Raw genomic sequence first — 17,069 nt, 5'->3', positions numbered from 1 at the left:
GGCTCCGAGAGGAGCGAGAAGAGAAACAAAGGCAGAGAGAGCTAGAAGAGAAGAAGCTAGCCTACGAACATGAGCGCAACCTCAAAGAACTAGAGATTCGGAAGCAGAACAAGGAGCTCGGGACCCCCGAGCGCACGAACACCCCTGCCACTACAGACCCCAAGGTCCACATCCCCAAAGATGTCGTCAGAGAGTACTACAAGAACGATGATATCCAACAATGGTTCAAAGCATACGAGGTAGCCATGACCTCCCACCGGATTCCCCGGAGCGACTGGGGAGCCGGGTTATGGGGGAGGTTTGTCAACGAAGGGCGAGACGCCCTGCTGCAACTCCCGGACGATCTGATGACATCCTACGACCACATGAAAGCCGCCCTCCTCACTCGATACGGACTCACACCCGAGATGTACCGCCAGCGGTTCCGCGACTGCAAACGGATCCCGGGTACAACTTGGGTGGAGTACGTGAACTTCTTTAGCCGGGCCTTCGAGGGGTGGATCAAGGGCAGCAAAGTGACCACCTACGAGCAACTCTTTGACCTTATTGTGTGGGAGCACCTTTCTAACAACTGCTTCATCTAACTCAGGCAGCACCTCCTGGACAGTAAACTAACGGAACCTCTGCAACTCGCCGCCAAAGCTGACCGATGGGAAAGCACCCGAGTTGGCCGAAACGGGCCCAGCGAACCGAACAGAACTGCCCAAGGGCCCCATTGCCCCCGTGGGGGAGGAGGAGGCCAGGGTCGGGGTAGAGACACCGGCCCGGTGACTCCCGGAAGCAACCCCCCGCCCCCGGCCAGCAGGGGAAACCCTCCGATGCGACCAGGCTTCCGAGCCAACATTACTTGCCACCGATGCCAGCGACCCGGCCACTACGCCAATGATCCCAACTGCCCAAAGAACCCGAACACTATACCCCGCCAGGTCGCTGCTGCCGCCCTGGGGGAAGAGCCAACCCTGGAAGACCAAGAAGAGTACGAGACCGACCAGCCGGAATGGGAACCGGCCGCCATGTCCCTGGTTTGCTTAGGGGAACGGGACCTGATCCCTCGGGCCCCCCTTCCCGCCAACACGCAGAAGTACAGCCAGTGGGTCAACATTAATGGCCACCGGCATGAAGCCCTCCGCGACACCGGGGCCAGTGTGACCGCAGTCCGCTGTCATCTGGTGGCCCCGGACCAGATCTTGCCGAACATTCTTTGCCCTGTCCGGTCGGCCGACAACTCAGAAAGTCTATGTCAAATGGCCTACGTCCCCTTCGAATGGGGAGGAGTATCCGGGATGCTGAAAGTGACTGTCCGCGATGATGCCCCTGTGGATTGCCTCCTGGGGAACGATCTCGAAAGTTCTTACGGGCAGCAGTCGAACGGAGAGAGCACCTGGGGATGCTGGGCCTCCCCGAATGGGTCTGTGTCACGACCCGGTCCCTGACCGCCCGTGCCGTCCCCCGTCCAGAGGAACCCGAGTGGCCGGAGCCTCCTCCCGCGATTGCCCCAGAGGAGGCCACCCCAGAAGCAAGTCCTCCGGCCCGAACCAAAGAAGGACTCGGTCGGCTCCAGGACCTCCCCGACCTGGCCCAGTGGCGTCAAGAGGGGGGTCCCACCCAGGAACAGTTCCGACAAGAACAAAGAACCTGTCCCTCCCTCGAGAGACTCCGGCAGCAAGCCCTTACCCAGAGCGCAGGGGACACCTCGGGGGCCCACTGGATCTACTGGGACAATGACCTGCTCTACAGTGAGCAAAGGATTGCAGAACTGGGGGCCAGTCGGGTGCTGGTGGTGCCCCTTCGCTTCAGAGATTTCCTCTTGAACTTAGCCCACGATGTACCACTTGCCGGACACCTGGGACAAGACAAAAGGTACGACCGCCTGGTGACCCACTTTTACTGGCCCCGAATGCGAAAAGATGTCACCAACCACTGCAGGGCCTTCCCCACCTGCCAGGCCAGCGGAAAAAGTGGCCGAAAAACCAAAGCACCCTTACAGCCCTTTCCCGTCGTCACCACCCCGTTCGAACGGGTGGGAATAGACATTGTGGGGCCCCTGGACCCCCGGACAGCCCAAGGACACCGGTTCATCCTGGTCCTGGTGGACCACGCCACCCGCTATCCCGAGGCCATCCCTCTTCGAACCGTGACGGCACCCGTGGTAGGCCGAGCCCTGATGGGGATCTTCTCCCGGGTGGGCTTTCCCCGGGAGGTCGTCAGCGACAGGGGCACGAACTTCATCTCGAAATACATGAAGTCTCTCTGGCAACAGTGCGGGGTCACCTACAAATTCACGTCCCCCAATCACCCGCAGGGAAATGGATTGGTCGAGCGGTTTAACAGCACTCTCAAAGGAATGATCAGGGGCCTAGAAGAACCCCTCCGTCGCCAGTGGGACGTGCTACTCCCATGCCTCCTGTTCGCCTACCGAGAGGTCCCTCAAAAGTCCCTAGGCTTCAGCCCATTTGAACTCCTGTACGGACACCCCGTCCGGGGTCCCCTCAGCCTAGTCAAAGAAGGTTGGGAGAGGCCCCCCAGAAAACTCCCCCTGATATATACAAGTATCTCTTGGCCCTTCGCAACCAGACCCGGCGATTCAGGGAGATCGCCAAAGCCAACCTTGAAGCCAGTCAGGAAGACATGAAGAAATGGTATGATCAACACGCCTCCTCCATCGAGTTCGAGCCGGGACAGCAGGTCTGGGTGATGTCCCCGGTCGAACCCTGTGCCCTACAGGACAAATGGTCCGGACTCTTCAAGGTGATCGAACGCAAGGGGCCCGTCACCTACTTAATCGACATGGAAACCTCCCGGAACCCCCTACGGGTCCTCCATGCCAACAGACTCAAGCCCCATTTTGTACGCTCAGAACTCAGCCTCCTGATGGCTACAGATAATGGGACGGAAGAGGACTCCGAGCCCCTTCCTGACCTGCTGAGGACCCTCGAGCAGGATGGCTCAGTGGAAGGGGTCAGACTCTCCGAGGCCTTGTCCCCGGAGCAACGCCAAGACTGTCAAGCTCTCCTGACACGATTCGCATCCTTGTTCTCTCTCACCCCCGGGGTCACCCCCTGGTGCCTTCACGATGTGGACACCGGGGACAGCCCCCCTATTCGACACAGGGCGTACCGCGTACCAGATCGGGTGCGCGCCTGCATCCAGACCGAGGTATCCAAGATGCTGGCCCTGGGAGTGATCGAACCCTCTGACAGCCCCTGGGCCAGCTCAGTCGTCCTGGTCCCTAAGGCTGCCGCCCCGGGCGTTGCCCCTGAGCTCCGGTTCTGTGTGGACTACCGGGGACTGAATGCCGTTACCAGGACCGACGCTCACCCTATCCCCCGGGCAGATGAGCTAATTGACCGTATGGGGCCGCCCGCTACCTGAGCATCTTCGATTTAACAGCGGGCTACTGGCAAATCGGCCTCACCCCCAGGGCCCAAGAGCGATCCGCCTTCTCTACCCCGTATGGTCACTACCACTTCAAGGTGATGCCATTCGGCATGAAAAACGCTCCGGCAACATTTCAACGACTCGTGAACCAGGTACTGGCGGGCCTCGAAGAATTCAGCGCCGCCTACCTGGACGACATCGCTGTGTACAGTCACCACTGGACCGACCACCTCCGCCACCTGCGGGAAGTTCTACACGCCCTCCGGCAGGCCGGGCTCACCGTCAAGGTCAGCAATTGTCAGGTTGGCCAAGGGTCCGTGACCTACCTAGGACACCAAGTGGGAAGCGGTCTGGTGGCCCCCCTCCAGCTCAAGATCGCTGCCATCCAGGCCTGGCAACCCCCTACGACCCAAACCGAGGTCCGGGCCTTCCTGGGACTCACCGGGTACTACCGGCGGTTTGTGAAGGACTATGGCAGCATCGTGGGGCCCCTCACGGAGCTCACATCCAAGAAGAACCCCAAAACAGTCAACTGGACCCCGGACTGCCAATCGGCCTTCGAGAAGCTGAAGGCCGCCATGTGCACTGCCCCCGTGCTTCAGGCTCCCGACTACGGCCGGGAATTCATTGTACAGACGGACGCCTCCGATCAGGGCGTGGGGGCCGTCCTCTCCCAACTCAACACCGAGGGAGTCGATCAGCCAGTGGCATTCATCAGCCGACGCCTGCTGGCCCGGGAACAGCGCTGGAGCACCATCGAGAGGGAGGCCTTCGCCGTAGTATGGGCCCTCAAGAAGCTCCGGCCCTACCTCTTCGGCACCCCCTTTAGGGTACAGACAGACCACCGACCCCTGCAATGGCTGATGCAGATGCGGGGGGAAAACCCGAAACTGTTGCGCTGGTCCATCTCCCTGCAGGGGATGGACTTCACTGTGGAGCATCGTCCAGGCCAGGACCACGCCAACGCAGACGGCCTGTCACGCTTCTTCCGCCTCGGCGGGGAGAGTCCCCAAGAGGATGGCTGACTCTCCCTGCCTTCCGCTGGGGGGGACGCATGTTGGACAGGCCTCGTGGCTGGGCCGTCCCCCCTCCGCACAACGGGGCCCGGACCCCGGCTCTCCCTGAATCCCCAGCAAGAGCCACCCCGGCAACCCCCCGAGGCAACCCACAACCCGTCCACAACGGGACGCCAGCTCCTGAACCCTCCCGTACCGGCTGGCCCTGGTCCCCATCAGCACCATGGCCCCGGCCCAGCCGCCATCTTTGGACACTACAGCACGAGGCCGCGTGGCCTCGACTCGACCCCAACCCTCGGCCTGGCCAGGCCCCGACATCGAGGCACCAACCTCCACACAGGGGGTAAAGAGACCACTTGGCAGGTCAAGGGAAGAAGGAGTCGTCAACGGCTCTCCTCCGCCAGGTGTCGATCACCCCCGGCCTCCCTGGCCGCTGGCTCCACCCCCCTGCTGGGTGTCTGGACTCCCTCATTCCGGACCTCCCGACCTCCAGGCGCGAGGGTCCGGACATCAAAGGGGACCAGACCTATAACTGGGGCAGCTCCAGACCAGGAAGGTAGTTGTATCCTGGAGTCGAGAGACACCGAGAAGAACTCATCCTTGACGGACTGCTGGTGCTGCCGCAGCCCTGCCCTGTGAACCCTTCGTCTTGGCCTGCTGGCGCTGCCGCGGCCTACCCTCGTGAAACCACCGCCTTGGCCTGCTGGTGCTGCCGCGGCCCTCCACCTCGTGCAACCATCATCTTGGCCTGCCGGCGCTGCCGCGGCCTTCTGCCACGTGAACTATCGCCTTGGCCTGCTGGCGCTGCCGCGGCCCTCTACAACGGGAACCATCGCCTTGGCCTGCTGGCGCTGCCGCGGCCCCTTCGTTGTAGACCTCCATCCTAGCCGGCTGGCGCTGCCGCGGCCCGACCTTGCAGACTCCTAAGCTCGAGGATTGTGAGCTTCCCTCTTGCCACCCCCGGTGCCGATCCGGTACCCAGACTGTCCCGCTACCCCCTTTTCCTACAGAGACCAGAATTAAAGGGACCCTCGAGTCCTGAATCTCCTGTATCGCTGATAACCTTGCCGCAAGAACCCTATATAAAGAGTGTTGATCTCATCCTGGTGTGGTGTCTATCTTTGGGGGGAGGAGTGACTTGTCTGTACGATCGCCGGAGACGGCCCTCATCGGAGGCCTCTCCCCCAGTACTCGGCCGACCCTCCGGGTCGCCGTCTAACAACGAGGAACAATAATATTGCAATTTACATCAGTGAAAAGTTACATAAGTATCAAGAAAAACATTTAAAGAACATAGGGGACAAGGTTTATGAAGCGAGGAAGGGTAAGGGATAGGGTAAAGGGGTAGGAGGAAGAAAGGACTAGAGACCAGGTGAAAATCTGCCCAAGGTCCGGCTGGGTAGGTGACGGCAGGGGGGTAGGGGGAGTCCACAACCAATCTCCTCTATAGTAAATGATTCACCTCTGCTATCCAACACTTTCCCTACTGCTGTACTTGCTGGAGTGGGAATAGTAATTTTACCCACTCTGCTATCCAACACTTTTCTTAATGTTGCACTCCTTGGAGTGGAAATAGTAAATTATTCCCCTCCGATATCCAACACTTTATCTACTGTTGCACTCCCTAGAGTGGGAATAGTAAATTATTCCCCTCCGCTATCCAACACTTTCCCTACAGTTCCACCTGCTGGAGTGGGAATAGTAAATTAATCCCCTACGCTATCCAACACTTTCTCTATTGTTGCACTCCCTTGAGTGGGAAAAGTAAATTATTCCCCTCTGTTATCCAACATTTGCTATAGTGGGAATAGTAATTTTATCGACTCTGCTATTCAACACTTTCCCTCCTGTTGCACTCTTTGGACTGGGAATAGTAAATTATTCCCCTCGCTATCCAACACTTTCCCTACAGTTCTACCTGCTGGAGTGGTAATAGTAAATTATTCCCCTCCGCTATCCAACACTTTCCTTACTGTTGTACTTGTTGGAGTGGGAATAGTAAATGTTACCACTTTGCTATCAAACTTTTTCCTTAATGTTGCACTCCCTGGAGTGGGAATAGTAAATTATTCCCCTCTGCTATAAAACACTTTCCCTACAGTTCTACCTGCTGGAGTGGGAATAGTAAATTATTCCCCTCCGCTATCCAACACTTTCCCTACTGTTGTACTTGCCGGAGTGGGAATAGTACATTATTCCCCTCCACTATCCAACACTTTCCCTACTGTTGCACTCTCTGGAGTGTGAATAGTAATTGTTACCCCTCCACTATCCAACACTTTCTCTACTGTTGCACTCTCTGGAGTGGGAAAAGTAAATTATTCCCCTCCGTTATCCAACATTTGCTGGAGTGGAAAAAGTAATTTTATCGACTCTGCTATCCAAAACTTTCCCTCCTGTTGCACTCTTTGGAATGGGAATAGTAAATTATTCCCCTCCGCTATCCAATACTTTCCCTACTGTTGCACTCTCTGGAGTGGGTATAGTAATATTTACCCCTTTGCTATCCAACACTTTCCCTAATTTTGCACTCCCTGAAGTGGAATAGTAAGTTATTCCCCTACGCTATCCAACAGTTTCCCTAGTGTTTTACTTGCTGGAGTGGGAATAAGAAATTATTCACCTCCACTACCCAACACTTTCCCTACTGTTGCACTCACCGAAGTGGGAATAGTATTTTTATCCCCTCCACTATCCAACATTTTCCCTACTGTTGCTATTAATGTAGTGTCAAATGTAATTGTAAAAATTAAAAATATGTATTATTTGAAATTATTATATATAAATATATATATATATATATATATATATATATATATATATATATTATTTTTTATTTTAATTTTAATTTTACTGGTATATGTATATATATGTATTTATTATTTTTAATGTTTCTAGCATTTTATAATGTATTATTATAATTATTGATTAATATTATTAAGTACATTGTTATATTTCATATATATATGTATAGTTTTTGTTAACATTATATTTATTATTTATAATTTTAAACATTTTCTAATAATTTTAACTATGTTGTTCTATTATATGTATTTTTTACTTTCGTTTACATTATTTTTTACACATTTAAAAAAAAACAATATTTTAAAAAAAAATCCAATATTTTTATACTTACCATTATGTAGATAGGACTTGGATATTCTGGCCAACAATATTTTTGTCACAATATTTTTGTACCTGGATATTTTTGTTGTCGATATTCTGTCAGTGATCCATTGTAGTGCAAGGTTTGAATTTGGAGGATGTTGAGTGTTGTGGGTTTGGTCGTAGATAGCAGACGAATAAAAAGGTTTTAGAAAATATTCTATTATTCGTAGACCAAAGGTGCTTTACAATGGTTTTGTAGAGGACAAGAGTTTGTTTCCTTTGTAAGTTAAGGACAGTTGTTTTGGAAGATGAGATGAAGTGTGATTCATGTTTGATGCAAATAAGCTCTTGGTTGAAGCGTCTCTTTACTTCCTTTCAAGGTATTCTGGGATAGACCAGGTGGTGCGGCTGCCTCCCTCGGAGAATTAAACAAAATTACTGCCAGGTAACGTTTCCTAGTGCCTTCTGTTTCCTTTTCTTCTATTTCTTCTCAAGTCTCTTTCTGTGTCTCTCTGTGTCGCTGTTTTTATCTCTATTCAGCTTCAAGTATTTGACTGCCTCTCCAGACCATTCTCTAGCTATATAGCTTATGATCTTAAAAATAAAATTAAACAAAACAAATACATGACTTTTACGTAGTCCTCTTCCTTATTTGTTTTTATGCTAGCTGTTTTAAGCGTGTTTCCTTACAAATGTTGGTATACTCCAGGGTCAAGTTAATTATCTCCAGTTTCATAAATTGTGTGAGGTTTTTGTTATAATTAACCTACTTGGTACAGCCCTCCATTCCCCCTTTGTCTTGCCACATTTGGAATGATCTATTATCTGTTGGCCTGAAGGTATGGAAGCTCAATCAATCAGTTAGGGGCTTGTAAAGCATGCTACTCACCTGTGACGTCTCAAGGCACGGGGGCAGCCCCGGGTCAGCCGAAAAGCAAGGTCTTGAGGCTCTTCCTGAAGTTGTGATGGGTGGGGGAGCATCTGATGCTGACTGGGAGCTCGTTCTAGGCCTTGGCTGTAATGTAGGAGAAGGCTCTTCCACCTGCTCTGGTTCTGAGGATGCACAGGGTCTCTGCTAGGGCGAGGTCAGCGGAGAGGAGGTTTCTTTTGGGTACATGGAAAGAAATGATTTCGGTGAGGTATTTTGGTCTGATGTTCTGGATGGATTTGTAGGCGTGGGTGTGTAGCTTGAAGGTAACTCTCTTCTCGACCGGGAGCCAGTGGAGGTCTTGCAGGTGTTGGGTGGTGCCGAAGATGAGTCTGGCTGCGGTGTTGTGGATGGTCTGGAGTTTGTGTAGCAGGGTTTTTTTTATTCCAGCCTAGAGGACCTTTCCTTAGTCCAATCTACTCATTATGATTGCGTGGGTGACAGTCTTTCTGGCTTCTGGGGGGAGTCTTGAAGGATGAGGAGGGAGTTGAAATAGGTGGAGGCGACGCCTTTGATCTGGCGAGTCATGGTGAGGGAGGAGTCTAGAATGATGCGGGGTGGGTGGGTTTTCGAGGGCAGAGGGCCATCAGGTGTTGTCCCAATTGGAGGGGGGTGTCCAAGGATGAGGACCTCAGTCTTCTCCGAGTTGAGCTTTAGGCAGCTGTTGCAACGTCTTTCATTCCTTCCTGGAAGCTGAGTCTTGTGTCTTCGGGGTTCTCTGTGAGGGAGAGGATGAGCTGGATGTTGTCAGCGTAGGTTAATATGCTGAGCCTGCGCTGTCTGATGATGGTGGCGAGGGGGTCCATGTAGATGTTGAAGAGCATGGGGCTGAGCGATGATCCTTGGGGTACTCCGCAGTTGATCTCTGTGGGTTCGGCGAGGAAGGATTGGAGTCTGATCCTTTGGGTTCTGCCAGTGAGAAAAGAGCAGATCCTGTTGAGGGCCGTACCCCATATGCAGTCTGGCTGCAAGATTGTGGTGGGAGATGGTGTCAAAGGCTGCTGGGAGGTCTAGCAGGATGAGGGCCGTGGTGTTGCACTGGTCGAGCAGCCTGTGGATGTCGTCGGTGGCTGCGAGGAGGGCGGTCTCTGTGATGTGGTTGCTGCAGAATCTGGACTGGGAGGAGTCTAGGATGGCGTTCTTGTTGATGAAGGCGGTCAGCTGGGCATTGACAAATTTCTGTGTGACTTTGGCTGCGAAGGGAAGGATAGAGATGGACCGGTAGTGTTTCAGGTCAGTCGGATCCACCGAGGGTTTCTTGAGGAGGGGCTTGACCTCAGCCTGTTTCCAGCCGTTGGGGAAGATGCCGGATTCAAAAGTGGTGTTGATTGTGCAGCGTAGTTTGGGTGCAATGGCGGTGGTGACTCTGTGGAAGATGTGCGGTGGGCAGGAGTCCATGCGGGCTCCTGAGTGGGTGCTCTTCATGGTCATGGTGGTGTCTTCGGTGGTGACCAGTGTCCAGGCGGTGATGGTGGGCTAGAAGTTGTTGCTGGAGGGGAGGTGGTTTCTGGAGTCCATTTGCTGAAGTTGTCGTAGAGAGGCTTAATTTTCAGGTGGAAGTAAGAGCCAAGCTTGTTCCAGAGGCTCTAGGGCAGTGTGATGTCCGTGGCATCGTTGGGGGGTTTGGTGAACTGCTGGATGATGTTGAAGAGTTCCTTTGGGTTGCTGGCTTTGGTGAGGATTTTGTTCCAGATGAAGGACCTCGTGGTGGGTCTTATGAGTTGGTGGTATTCTGTCATGGTTTGCTTGTCGGTGGTCTGGTCTTCGGTGGTTTTGCTGTTTCTTCAACGTTTCTCGAAATGTCTGCAGGCGCGTCTTGCTTCTTGGAGGTCGGTGGTGAACCAGACAGCCTTCAGGGGGCATTGTCTGTTGGTGTGGCGGAGGGGTGCGATTTTGTCTGCGTAGCTGGTGATCCAACGGTGTTGTTCTGTGGCTGCAGAGTTGGCGTCAATCGTGGCAGCGGGGGGTTTGAGGATGAGGGTGGAGTTGAGGTGCTCCTCTGTGACCTTGCCCCCGTTCCTTCGAGGCGGCTACGGGCGGGCTTTTGTACGGTGGTGGTGCTGAAAGAGAAGTGTATGCAGTGGTGATCTGTCCAGAGATGCTGAAACGTGTGGCTGAAATGGAAGTTGGTCCCTCCTGCGAAGATGGGGTCGAGGGTGTGTTCAGCCTTTTTCTGTGGGGGTCGTGATGAGCTGCTTCAGTCCGAGGTTGTCGAGGTTGTCGAGGAGGGCGGTGGAGTCGGCGTCGCTGCAGTTATCGAGTTGGAAGTTCAGGTCTCCGATTAGTATGTAGTCCATAGAAGCGATGGTGTGGGGTGCCATGAGGTCGGCAATGGCAGTGGTGAAAGGGGCGCGGTGCCCAGGGGGTCTGTAAGCGAGGGTGCCACATAGCATGGTACTGGGGCTGGTCAGGATGTAGAAGTGGAGGTGTTTGGTGTTGGAGAGGGAGTCGCTCGTGCTGGAGGTAGAGAGTCGGAGAGATCTCTTGTGTGCGAGGGCCAGTCCTCCTCTAGGGCGGTGGGGGCGATCTTTCCTCTGGATCTTGTAGTGGTCAGGAATGGCAGTGGCGATGTTGGGGCAGAGGTGATGTTTGTCCAGGTTTCTGTGAAGAAGGCAAGGTGTTGAGGATGTCCCAGATCTCTACGGCGTGTCTGTGCTGGGCGCGCACGTTGAGAAGGATGCACTTCCCGCTTTGGTGGAGCGGGCGTCCGGCGTGGGTGCGGAGGCCGTGGGTGTGATGTGGATGGTGAAGGAATGTCAGCGGTGTTAGCTGGAGAATTAGCTGTGGGTGGTGTTTGGCGACGACAGCTGGTAGCTGTTGTTCCTTCCGAGATTGAGTGCGAGGAGGGCAGCTGTCTCGTAGCGGTGGAAGGTGGGAGATACAGGGTCCCTGGCGTTGGACGCGGTGGTGGGTGCAGATGGGCTTGCACACCTGCTGCGCACAACATCCATTAAATAGGGGAAGGGGAGGGAAGTGCAGCTGGGCGGCGGGAGCGGTAAAAGAGGGGGGAGGCTTGCAAGAGCAGCAGCGGGGAAGAACGGGCATGAACAGGAACAGAGGCGGGGAAGATCAGGGGCCAGAAAGCATAGAGGCAGCATAAGGCTATGATCAAGAAATAAGGAAACTAGAAATGAAGCAGAATAAGAAATAAGGCACGAAAGGCGAGTAGAAGCTAATAAAGAACTGTTGAACTCTGCCAGTGTATTCTCTTCATAACAGTTTTCTCCTTTGTGCCTCTTACTTTAGGGCTCTTATAAATACTAAGGTTTATCTAGCAAAGCGTGCCGCCACATATGGTTGGTGTAGCAGTGTCCAGCCACCCCATGTTCCCGCAAACCTCCCCCATCAATTTTTGAGATCCCACTAACCCTGGCACCTACTTGATGTAGCCACATTCCTCAAGGAATATGAATGTGGTGGGATCCTAGCGCAGGTCTAGTCCCTTCTCAGGTTGGGAAGCATTGGTCCATGAGCACGCTTCCGTCCCGTGTTCACCAGCAGTCCGTTCACTGCCTACATAGTTGTTTCCTCCATACAATGTGATTCTATCCTCCCCTCAGACTGTTCATTCTTCATCCTTCCATTCTGGATCTGATTTCCACCTCTTTACTTCCTCCCAGCCTGTCCTGTCCTGTTTGTCACATCCAAGGCCACACTGGTCTCTTTAAAGAAGAGTAGAAGATAACCTCTTTTTTCTTATTCCTCTGGTTTCTATATTATTTGTCTTTTCTTATCCCATTTTAGTTTCCTTTCCCGTTATGCTGCTTTTTTTTCCTTTTTCAGGTGTTGCAGTGTCTGCGTCCTGTCAAAGGACTGTGACAAGTTCCAGGCCAACCGGTAAGTACTTATCTTCCACACAATTTGAAATGGTAAATTCCACTGAGCTAACTGGACACAGCCTCAGTCTACGGGGGTGATCCAGGGGAAGAGGTGTAAAATTTGTGAGATCAGACATAGGTTACCCACCACATCGTAAACTCAGTCCTCAGCAACACAATTCACAATAACACAGAGTTTGGCCCATAGAAACTCTACAATTTAATCATAATCATAGGGTCCTCCGTATGAGCTAATAGGGACTCCGGTAACTAGAGATGGAAAGCCACTCCTTCATGAGGTCCTGTAATAAAGAAGTGCCTAGATAATAATATTCACACAATATTAATAAAATCATCAATAAGTAAGGACAAACACATGGACTAGTTATCAAATTATCTTTATCTAAACTTCAAGATTGAATGGTCAAAGTACAAAAATGCACTAGAATAATTTAATAACGGTTATTTTTTGGTATACATGTAAATCACAGCACATCACAGCTCAGACCAAATACATCGTCAAATAACACCTATTGAGGAAGGAAGAAAGAAAAAGAGAAAAAACACATTGCAAAATAGAATATGCAATTTGGAATCATAGAAACCAATAATCGGTTGTAGATTCAGCAGAACCAAGACACGAGATGGACCCAGTAGAACGCTAGAGCACAGCGTGCAATAGCGGGAGTCATAAATTCTTCAGCTGAAAGATTTTACCTGCTCAACTTTACCAGCCAGTAAAGTGCAGAGGTAATCAGGAGATGTCCGTTCAGGGAAAAATTCAGTTCAGACCGACAGCATGTCAGGCCCAGAATTTGCAAGGGAAAATAGCAGCGTGCTGTCCATTTCCCAAGGGGCAATTATACCTTGAAACGTTTTCAGTTCCTGCCAACGAAATAACTTTTACGCAGTTTTCATGATTTCCATTGGTCAAAATCCATGGTGGAACCGTTGTGTGATCATTCTCTAACCCAGTACGTCCAGAACCCATACATAATACCTTTGTTCAGTGTTCACTGTTCTTTAACCCCTTCCGTGAGTCACGGCGGGCGTGTGCGTGCGACGGTCAGGGACGTCCGAGCCACGCCCGCGATTGGAATGTCCAGCACCGTGTCGGAATTCACGCCGCAGCCAAGGTGTTAAGAATGTGCAATATCACTTCCCTTTGGAAATAAGAAATACATTTGCAATTCGACGTGTCCACTCCACACACTCTCTTCTGAACTTGCAACAAAGTCAATACATTTTTATTCTAACAGAAAGGATGTCCATTTTTCAAACTGTAGGACAGAAACTTCAGCGATAATACTCGTAGCTACAGTGCAATCAGGACAACATTTTTAGTCTATTCGAAGGAAATAATGAAAGACAAAATAAATGTTTAAGGCCTACAAGGAAAACCACTAAATCATTATTTTCTAAAGAAAAAAACGTACTGAATATTGAAAACAGTAAAGAAATAGAGATGCATAAGAAATAATATAAAAACACCATTTCATTATACTTGTAAGCATAGCCTAATTACATTTCTTTGAGAAACGGGCAAGCACTTTCTCTCGGAATTACATCTCAAAGAAATCATAAGCAGGACTCATTTTACTTGAGCATTTTCATAATCATATTTTGTGTTAAAACTACAGACTGCATTATTACCTTTCATATTATTTTCATAGCACATTAGTAGGTTTCTCTCTCTGTCATGAATGAATTAATCTCAAACCAGTTTGTGACCCTTCTGCATGCTTTTTTGATGCAGTTTTAAACTCTCACATGTTTCACGAGGCACACCGTTAGTCATGTTTCTTAAGTATGTATTATGTATCAGTATCACACCCAAGGGTAAGGAATTGATCGACCAAAACACTCTTAATAAAATAATCACGCTCCTCCAGTGGCGTTTAAAGCAGTGATTACAACAAGGCAGATTCCTTTGTTCAATGAAATGTCCCTTCATGGATCCCTGAAATAAGGAATAGAAGAGTCCTTTAAATGTGCAGGGGAGTACACAACATCTGATAATTCATTAAAGGAGGTACAAATGCCTTACTATGATGCCAGTCGGCATCACAGAAAGAGTAAACTGTTGATGTTGGATGCTTCTGAGAATCTGTGTCATGATGCATGTGTAACTTGTGTTTCTTTCTACAGTATTCACTACTTTTGTTCTCACGACATTGAGTTTCAGTGGTCCCGAGCTCCCTGTCTATGCAGTATCCATGAAGTGTTTTACCCCCTTGGAGTGCAACTCATTTATAATTTCTAACTCTATTTTTACAGGTCACTGAGGCAACAAAAAGAAAAAGAAATGTCGCAATTTCGGAAACATTTTTAAAAAGGGATATTTTGAGGAAAGTAGAAACATTCTATATCTCTAAAGAAGAAACTAGTTCTATGCACCAGGAATGGTGAGGAACTTGGCGCGGAAGAAACTGCTGAATGTGAAAGTGATTTATCAACTTTCTTACAATCATTATTTGTTGTCAAACCCTTGAAGTACAATGACCAGGAACATTTACCAAGTGTCAGTTATTGGGATTGAATAACCTCTGAAATAATAACTATACCCGCAAGTAAATTGAAAATCTACTGCAACTACTAATTATAAGAATATTTTCACTTAAAGGAAACATTTCACGATTGGTCAAGCAAAGAACATTGGCAACAACTGATCCTCACACAGAGTACAGTGTTGCAAATTCTGTCTGATGGTTTATGAGAAATGCCATGGAAACCTAAGCCTCTCCCATTAAATCAGTATCCATAGACGTGATGTGACAGAAGTGTCAGGAAGGCTAATAACTTCAGTTTGCACGAGCAAGCTTATGTCTCCGTCTCCTGTGATTCGGAGGAGAGAAAACATTGTAGTTTAAAAAATAACTGAAAATGTTCTTCTCAGATGTCATTACAGGAAATATACTGGATTAACGTCTACAATATAGAAAGATTTGTCCCACCAACTCTGTCTCCTGGGTTGATCTATGTTGTTTCCAAGTGTGCCAGACCTCCAAAGTTAATGGTGTACCTTTTTGGGCCTCACCGGAATAGGAAGCTTAAAAAGGGCCAGTGTTACACTATTGATAATTTGTGAACTACTCTAACATGTTTAATCCCCGTTCATTACTTGTATAAAAAATGTACCTCACTTGTAAGTACTTATCCCCAAAGACCCTATCACTGCTTTTAATACTCCTAAATTAAATGCGATAAACTGCAGTCAGAATGAGCTTAATTCTACTTGAGGGAATTCTTGTGGGCATAACTTGGAGAAAATGAATCCTTGAGGGGCATCTTAATAAAAATAAGGGGCCCCTCAGTGAAAGTTTATAAGACTAGTTAGATAGGCTGACTTCAAAGATAAGAACATTGATCTCCAAATAAAAGCTATAATTAGTCAAATGCAAATAAGAGCTTCAGCAGTGTAGTTTAGAAGTTAATGTTGAGTTTTAACACAAACAAGTACAGACTCCGGAATTAGATTCAGACTTAAGATGGCATGTATCCAGGAAGAACCCCAACTTGGAGATACAAACAACTTGAATAAGAGCAATGAATGTGAGAATAGCTTTAGTTATCAATCCCGCCTCACTAAACACAAGAGAACTCATACTGGACAAAAACCGTATCAGTGTCCTGAGTGCCAGAAAGGCTTCAGTCGGAAAAGCGATCTCATTCAACATGTGAGAATCCACACTGGGCACAAACCTTATCAGTGCACTAAGTCCCTGAAGTGCTTTAGTCAGAAAGACCATCTCATTCAACACGAGAGAACTCATACTGGGCTCAAACCGTAGCAGTGTTCTGAATTCTAGAAAAGCTTCAGTCAGAAATCTACTCTCTCACAACGTGCGGTAACTCACACTGAGGAAAAACATTATCAGTGCTCTGAATGCTGTAAAAGCTTCAGTCGGAAATTCAGCCTTACTTTACATGAAAGAACCCACACGGGGCAAAAACCTTTTCAGTGCTCTGAATGCAGGGAAAGCTTCAGTCATAAATTTGGTCTCACTCGTCATGAAAGAACTCACACTGGACTAAAACCATACCAGTGCTCTGAATGCTTGAAAAGCTTCAGTCAGAAATCTGGTCTCACTCAACATGAGAAAACTCACACTGGACTAAAACCATATAAGTGCGCAGAGTGCCAACAAAGCTTCAGTTGTAAGGCCAATCTCACTCAACATGAGCGCATACACACTGGGGAAAAACCTTATCAGTGCTCTGAATGCTGGAAAAGCTTCAGGCACAAATATGGTCTCACTCAACATCAAAGAACTCACACTGGACTAAAACCGTATCAGTGCTCTGAATGCCAGAAAAGCTTCAGACAGAAAATAGCTCTCACTCTCCATGAGAGAACCCACACGGGGCACAAACCTTATCAGTGCTCTGAATGCTTGAAAAGCTACAGTCAGAAATCGGGTCTCACTCAACATGAGCAAACTCACACTGGACTAAAACCGTATAAGTGCTCAGAATGCCGGGGGCGTGGCTTGGCTGCCGAGGACAATGGACGGCTGAGCGCTAAGCTCCGTGGCGGCCTCCCCTAATTATCCTGCCAAACTTATCCTGGTGACCCTGGGGCCCGGTGATTGCCCGCATCTCCTCCCGCGGGCAAGGTGGCCTGAACGGCGGTGGCGGAGTCGATCCGGCGCCGGTGTGGGGCCGCGCCTGGGACATCACAGGCGGCGCCGGCCATTCTCGGCGGCCTGGGTGTTCGGCCGCATCCCCGACCTCGATTTTTCAGGAGGCCGGTCTGCGGTGGGGGCCGGCTGGCCGCCGGCCGACTTGAAGGACGGAGCCCCGCACTTGCAGGCTGTTGCA

The 17,069-nt window shown here is 50.0% G+C and overlaps 1 protein-coding gene across 1 annotated transcript in view; it reads left to right on the top strand.

Moving 5' to 3' along the window:
- Positions 1 to 16,795, top strand: part of LOC144759390 (uncharacterized) — a 577,744-nt gene extending 560,949 nt beyond the window's left edge. Inside the window, 1 exon segment of the mRNA XM_078646483.1 lies at positions 15,811 to 16,795. Within this exon segment, the coding sequence (XP_078502609.1) occupies positions 15,811 to 16,795 (985 nt within the window).
- The last annotated feature ends 274 nt before the right edge of the window (positions 16,796 to 17,069 follow it).

The sequence above is a fragment of the Lissotriton helveticus genome, chromosome 1_1 (genome assembly GCF_964261635.1).
Source record: "Lissotriton helveticus chromosome 1_1, aLisHel1.1, whole genome shotgun sequence".
In the NCBI taxonomy this organism is placed as follows: domain Eukaryota; kingdom Metazoa; phylum Chordata; class Amphibia; order Caudata; family Salamandridae; genus Lissotriton; species Lissotriton helveticus.
Note: the sequence above shows the minus strand (reverse complement) of the source record. Positions and strands in the feature narration are given on the sequence as shown.